The 6275-nt window shown below is 52.8% G+C and overlaps 2 protein-coding genes across 2 annotated transcripts; both read right to left on the bottom strand.

Annotated features, from left to right (window-relative positions):
* Positions 1-845: 845 nt before the first annotated feature.
* On the bottom strand, positions 846-2120 carry PHACADRAFT_154357 (uncharacterized protein; the record flags this gene model as incomplete). The annotated part of the gene is made up of 2 exons (XM_007401767.1): positions 846-1820; positions 1856-2120. The coding sequence occupies 2 exons, from the start codon at positions 2118-2120 to the stop codon at positions 937-939; spliced, it is 1149 nt and encodes a 382-aa protein (XP_007401829.1). The 3' UTR covers positions 846-936.
* A 1813-nt stretch (positions 2121-3933) lies between these two features.
* PHACADRAFT_265455 (uncharacterized protein) lies at positions 3934-5675 on the bottom strand. The gene is made up of 8 exons (XM_007401766.1): positions 5210-5675; positions 5066-5158; positions 4953-5012; positions 4721-4895; positions 4594-4669; positions 4362-4523; positions 4239-4307; positions 3934-4185 (listed from the first exon to the last, which is right to left on the bottom strand). The coding sequence occupies exons 1-8, from the start codon at positions 5367-5369 to the stop codon at positions 4075-4077; spliced, it is 906 nt and encodes a 301-aa protein (XP_007401828.1). The 5' UTR covers positions 5370-5675; the 3' UTR covers positions 3934-4074.
* Positions 5676-6275: the final 600 nt, after the last annotated feature.

The following is a 6275-nucleotide window of genomic DNA, read 5'->3' as shown; positions in this document are numbered from 1 at the left end:
CGAGGGGAAGAAGGATCGGCCGACTACAATCAGGCCGCCGCGATAAGCTAGGTGGCTTGACATTTCCGCGGGAACGGTCTGAGATACAGATTTTTCAGTAACGGGGGCTGCTCGCTGTATCATTGTCCCATCAGAACGATGCCGTAGCTTGTCCATGGCTTCCTGAAAAATTCTAGACTGTCTCTGCTCAAGGTTAATTCACACCAGTGGCGCCATAGACCTCACTTCCAAGAGAAGAACGGCACGCTTTATATTATTGAGTCACCTGAGCGGGTTGAACCCCTGTTGCTGCTTATCCTCCGAGTCGGCTCGGCCTCGATGGTGGGGCAGGTAGCTTATGTACCACCACCGGTCTTGGGAGTAGAAGACGAGCGGAGGGCACGCCTCACCACACAAAGCCGTGATATGCGTGCTTTGTGAGGAGACTGAGCTGTAAGCGGCACCTGCTGTACTACACCGCCTGTCCATCTACAAAACTCAATTTGACCGAGTCTACGCCGCACGATTCAAAGCTGGGCGATAGAATCGCCTGGCTTCCGTTTGATTTCTATGATGCCTCTGGTATACAACAGTTAACGTGGCTCTTGAGCTTACTTATATACTTACTTAATTGTATCATTCTGCCTTGCGCAGGTGCTGTTCCAATGCCAATCCCCTCAAATACGAAACTCGGGGCTCTTGCGGGTCCAGCTCCCCCCATCCTTATTCTACGTGCCCGATACCTCACCTTGAGACTGGAACGAGCAGCGTGGTCGTGGCGTGATATCTGCTGCTGTTCTACATTCAAATCAATTCTTTGCAAATAGAAGCTATTTATAACATTGAAGAAATATCCCGAGTCCGTTGTCAAATACTTACATTTGAGCAAGACTAATGCATAATCCACATAGTGGCAGCGTCACCTTCGGTATCTTTACTGTTCTGACTGCCGCTATATCAGCCCAAAGCCGCCCTCGCCCTCGCCGGCCCAACCTCGACAACGAGACACATCGCGCTGTACATGTATTCGAGGGTCGGCGAATTGCCGTACGCGGCATAAGGTGCGCCGCGCTTCGACACGTCCTCAGGCCGCAGCTCCGTCGCCCACCTCACGACAAGATCCCTCTTCGGTATGTCGTCGCCATCGTCATAGCACTCCTGTTCAACACCGATAACCTTCCCGTGATAGAACTCACACAAGTGGTCCGACGGGGTCTCTTCGCAGAAGCCTGCCGTGCCGAAATTGGCGACCCCCGGGCACATCACGGTCTTGCCCGTGGCGTCGCCGTGGTAGACCATCTGCAGCGTCGCCTTGAGGCCGAGGTCCCGGCACACTTTGGCCAGCACCGCGTCCTTGCCCTTGAGTGCCCCACTGAGCAGGTCGGAGAAAGCGCACAGCGAGTGCTGTGACTCGGTCGGGTCATCGTACACCGCATACTCGTGTCGTAGACCGAACCCGATGTAGCCGCCGCCAGACAGGTAGCTAGTGTCGTTTAGGAGTGCGTTAAAGGCTTCCTTCAGGGCCTCCTCAAATGATGTGCTCCCGGGAGGGCCTTTATCTTCTGAGTTGACGATATAGAGATTATAGGTAAGGGTGACCCGATACCCCGACTGCACCGGCTCCACCTCATGCTTGACATCGCCGTAGAAAGCAGAGAAGGCGATAGAAGTAGAAGAAGCTTGCGAGAGTACCTTGGATGAATCAAACCTGAGTTCTTGACCGTGGTGGCGCAAAACGAGGGTACCGCCCTCGTGCGGCGTGGGGAGTACGACCACGAGAGAACCTATCATATTCTTGGCCCGCGGTGTGTCCTTGTGGGCCTTGAAGAACGATCCAGGGCCTAATGAAGGGACAAATGAGTGAGCGCCTCCTGACAGCGCTGCGCGGACTTGCCGTAGACGTTCAAATTGTGGAGCTCCGTCCGCAACATTTTCCTCGGGCCATACCCTTGAAGAAGGACATCGCTGATGGATCGCATCAGGCCCGAGCGATCGGGGTCGAATGTTGACGCAAAGCTCCTCCTGTCGAGCTTGCCCGCCTTGCGATAGGACTCGTCGAAGACGTCTTGCTGGTTGCGCCCGAAAGTCGCAGGCTCGCACGCTTGGAATAGGCGCTGAATCTCGCCGTCTGTGTGAGACATGAAGTCGATACGATCTGGCCTGTGAAAATATAGGATAAGCGGTACGTGACGGCTGGTGAGGGACAGAGTGCGCACTTGGAGTTGGGGCCATTCACGCCGTAATAGAGGATGAGATCGTCGGGATGCACGGGGAATATCCCACTGGAAGCTGCCTCGGCGAGCACGCTTTTGTCGGCGATGACCGCATTTAAAGCCCGCAGACGCGGATGCTTGGGTGAAAAGTCTGTTGGGCCGGGAGATGGGGGAATTGCTTCATCTGCGGAGGAGTGCATTGACTCGTCGTCAGACATTGTGGATGGAATGACGGAAGGTACGTGCTCGCTGACCTTTCTATAACGCACAGGATAGGGGACCCAGGGGCCACCCACTCTCAACGCTGTAAAAGATATGATAGGGGGTATAACGGACTGCCGAGAGCAATCTCTCACCTTAAGTATACCTACCAATTCCGGGCCAGTAGCGCTTCCGTTGATAGTCATTACGCCTAAAACGCGAGGGACAAGCCATTGCCGAGACCTTGCGTTTTGATCTCGTCGGCCACGCATACCTTGCGAGCCCGCGCCAATGATGTAGGATAATCAGTAAGTTTACTATGAGCACCATGCAGGTTGGGGAACTCAAATATGCGGTACGACGGAAGTCTGCGACGAACTCATTTCAGGGATTCCCGATTTGGTTAGCGGGGCCTGTCCTGCACGCTTCAGTGATCGCGCCCCCGCCGGTTTGCTCATAATAGTTGTCAACGTAACGCTTAGGATTTTGAAAGCCATCTCTCCCTAGTCGGCCAAAGAGGACAGGAAATTGTAGCGAGCTCTTGTGGACTGAATGTCAGCAGCGACGTGGAAAGAAGATTCGATTCGATGACGGTGCATCCGAGCGGGCGGGCAAGAGTTGTAGCTCGCGACGATGAGCCGGGGCTGGTATCAGACGCATGCTTGATGTTTTTCAAGGCACTCCTGTACGTCGTCGCTGGACGCGAACCAGCCAGCACCGCAGACGACTTCGCCACTCACGATAAAATGCGCCGTCGACAAGCACACTACCCCCCTCCAGACGAAGTTGCGGAGCACGATCGTCCGGCGACCGTCGCGTTCTGCGCGAGCAGATCTCCTCTTTGCGCGCACCGAGGAGTCGGGCATTGGGTACCGGTCGATGTAGAATAAACTGTCTCGATTCTCCTCGATAACGTCCGCCAGTACATTCGCGGCAAGGAACGAGAGTGAATGAAAGACCGACCGCAGGGCGCCACCGAGTCAGGCTGAGTCTCGTTCTCCACCGCTTAAAACCCCGACAGGCAAACGCTGTCGGCTAGTAAGTCGGACATCTGAAATCGACTATTTAGCGAAATCCATGTCGATTAAGACTAGTGCATAACATACGTAAAGATGCATTTGGAACGGCGGAAGTAATTGCAGAACTTCCTCACTCTGGAGCATACCCACCCTACCAATTCCGCTGGTCACTAGTCATTATGCCTAAAACGCAAATGATAATCCTTACTTTGCTTTGGATCTCGTCCGCTACGTGCAAGTTCGGAGATTTGGTCTAAATGCCCGATTTGAGTCAGCGGGGTCCCTCTGGATCACGCCTCGATGATGGAGCGCGCCACGCCGGTTCCGCTCCAGCCTCACGCTCCTGAGGGGAATGAGTACTAGTGAGCGAGGTCGCTCTTGTCCGCCAAGTCCTCGGACAAAAAGGTGTGGCAACAGAAGATTATTCAGTGACGATCTTTTTTAGACTATAACCCGAGGTCGCGTGAGCCAAAGTGCAGATAATCCCAGGCCTTTCGTGAAAATATGATCTCTTGTTGCTCGGTGAATACTCCTAGATTCTCTCGATTATCATTTAAAACCGCACGCGCACAAAGGACGTAACAAGTCAAAAGAAGAGTTTGTATACCACAGCTATATACGCAAACGATCTGCGCGACGTCCAAGCGTCTCTACCTTCTTTTCTAACCGCTGACATTCTTGCGGAGAATGGTGAACTCCGGAAGGAGCACTTGTGGGAACTCGGGCTTCACAGTTATCAGCTCGTCAAACCCCAAGGCTTTAGCAATCTTGATCTAGGAGACAGTAAGCACGCATATCACGAAATTGAGAAGCTGCTTTATCATACATTCGTTTTGTTAGATGCCTCGCATAGAATCGGCATCCTTTTGGTCGGGTCGGGTTCATCTCGCCTCACCTACAGGTGGAAGCTTAGGCAAAAGGTCGCTAAGAGACAAGGAAAAGCACACCCCTCATCCTCGACAGCTTTCAACAGAGTCTTTCCGACCTTTTTGAGTCTCCAGTCGGGCTTTACGGCGAAGCTGTTGACGGCCCAGGCTGGTAGCTTCCCTCCAGTAGTCCCAAGTTTCTTGTCTATGAGACTGTCGAGGCCAGCGAGGATATTCGGAGCGGTCTACAACAAAAGGCGCACAACACTCGGCTCTGTTTTATGATGAAGAATGCTGGGCTACAATGATACTCACTACTTCCCAAAAGAATCTCAGGTTCGGAGGGAGTTCCTTGAGGAAGTCAGCAAACCCCTCTCCCTGTTGTTCATCACTAAACTATCTTATCAACAAGGGCGAAGTAATCCGGGAATGAAATGCTTACTGTCCCATAATAGATGTCCCGGGCGCATAGGCAGAAATGGTTCCGATGACGTGGCCCGTTCGATCATCAATCGCTATAAACAGGTGTGCACCCTTGGCAGTACCTCGTGCGAGAGCAAGGTGGAGTTTCTTGAAAATTTCTTGATCTCCACTGCAGCCGAGGCATGAGATGATACCTAGAAGTGACATCAGTCGGGGGGACGCGCTCAGGAAAAAAGTGGGCAACTGCTCACCACGCACGGGGTCGAATAGTGCATCGGCAGCAATCTCTGCGGCAACCTTTACCCTTGAATCTGCGGGCGCGACGATCATACCAAGGACCTGGGTATATCCAGACGGTACTCACCGTTGGGCTGTGTAAAGCGATCAACGTGGATTGGCGATTTCAATTCGAGTATGATGACTTTGTCATCATCTTGCGTCCTGCGAGTCGTGTTTGCTTATACAGCTTCAGCGATGGTATAAAGGTATACGTGTGGATATCGCGTACGGCGACGTCCAGACATGTCTCGGGAGTTCCGGGCTAACTGGAGGATCGTGTCACGCGCGGGCTTTCTATGCAAGGTCGAGGTCGAAGAGGCAGAGTACTCGTGAGCGAAGCGTGCGAGGTTCCAGGGCTTGTCCAAGGAAACGCTGTCGTATATATCCATTGGCTCTACTCTTTATTGCCGGGAAATGACTGGGAAGATCAGGCCGATAACGTTGGATGCCAACAGTACACATGGGAAACACTCGGACCCCCAAGGCATGTGTTATCCCACACTTCACTCATCGCTAAAGCCGCGGCTTTGGAATATCCACCATTTCTCGATAGCGGATGAGAGGAACTTGGTGGCTCGAGGCGCGAGCTCGAAGCCGACTTGGGCAGGCTCGAGCCCACCACGGAACGCCGCGCCACAAAGGCTCTGACAAATAGGTATTAGCAAAGTGAGCAAAGTGAAAGTAGCTACTTATCGTGGCTCGCAATGTTTACGACGGCAGAACTACAGTCAAAACAAGAAGGCCATTAAGAATGAATTTGTATAGTACCCGGCGCCTTGCGAATGGAGAAGGGAAAAGGGGTGATCAAGCTGGGGTCCTCCGAGGAAAGGATTCCGGCGCTGGTGCGGGGCAGGTTCTTCCAGTAATATGCCCGGGACTGACAACTACACCAAATTCCACCGAATATGGGGTGTACTCACCGGCACCCACTGGTATCCAGTGAAGTCCAGTGCTAGTCTCCAGTGGCTGCCGCTGTTGGCTGGTGGGTATCAGTGAGTAACAGTGGGTGGCAGTGAGACACACCGGATCCCGCTGGGCTTCACAGGTTGCCACCGGCTACTGGCACACATCACCAGCGATTTGTATAAAACATTGCTCGAAGCCACTGGCTTATCAAGTACCGATATAAATACAAATATTCTTCTGTAATAGGCTCAATAAATGCTTAGCCACTGGCATCTGTATAGATGCCTATTCTCCTCTGAACTGTGCACTATCCCAGAACTCAGCTCTCACTGAAGTGTCTCTACACAGTACACTGTCTGAGTGCAAAGGTGTAGTAAATTGATTGCCAG

The sequence above is a fragment of the Phanerochaete carnosa genome, assembly GCF_000300595.1.
Source record: "Phanerochaete carnosa HHB-10118-sp unplaced genomic scaffold PHACAscaffold_13, whole genome shotgun sequence".
NCBI classification, from domain to species: domain Eukaryota; kingdom Fungi; phylum Basidiomycota; class Agaricomycetes; order Polyporales; family Phanerochaetaceae; genus Phanerochaete; species Phanerochaete carnosa.
Note: the sequence above shows the minus strand (reverse complement) of the source record. Positions and strands in the feature narration are given on the sequence as shown.

What these genes read in the sequence shown, in the direction of transcription:
- PHACADRAFT_265455 (XM_007401766.1), bottom strand. Translation starts at nt 5,369, where the DNA reads ATGGATATATACGACAGCGTTTCCTTGGACAAGCCCTGGAACCTCGCA. An exon ending in TCGCTTTACACAGCCCAACG is followed by an intron (nt 5,013 to 5,065) that starts GTGAGTACCGTC and finishes TCGCGCCCGCAG; the next exon opens with ATTCAAGGGTAAAGGTTGCC. An exon ending in AGGCATCTAACAAAACGAAT is followed by an intron (nt 4,186 to 4,238) that starts GTATGATAAAGC and finishes ACTGTCTCCTAG; the next exon opens with ATCAAGATTGCTAAAGCCTT.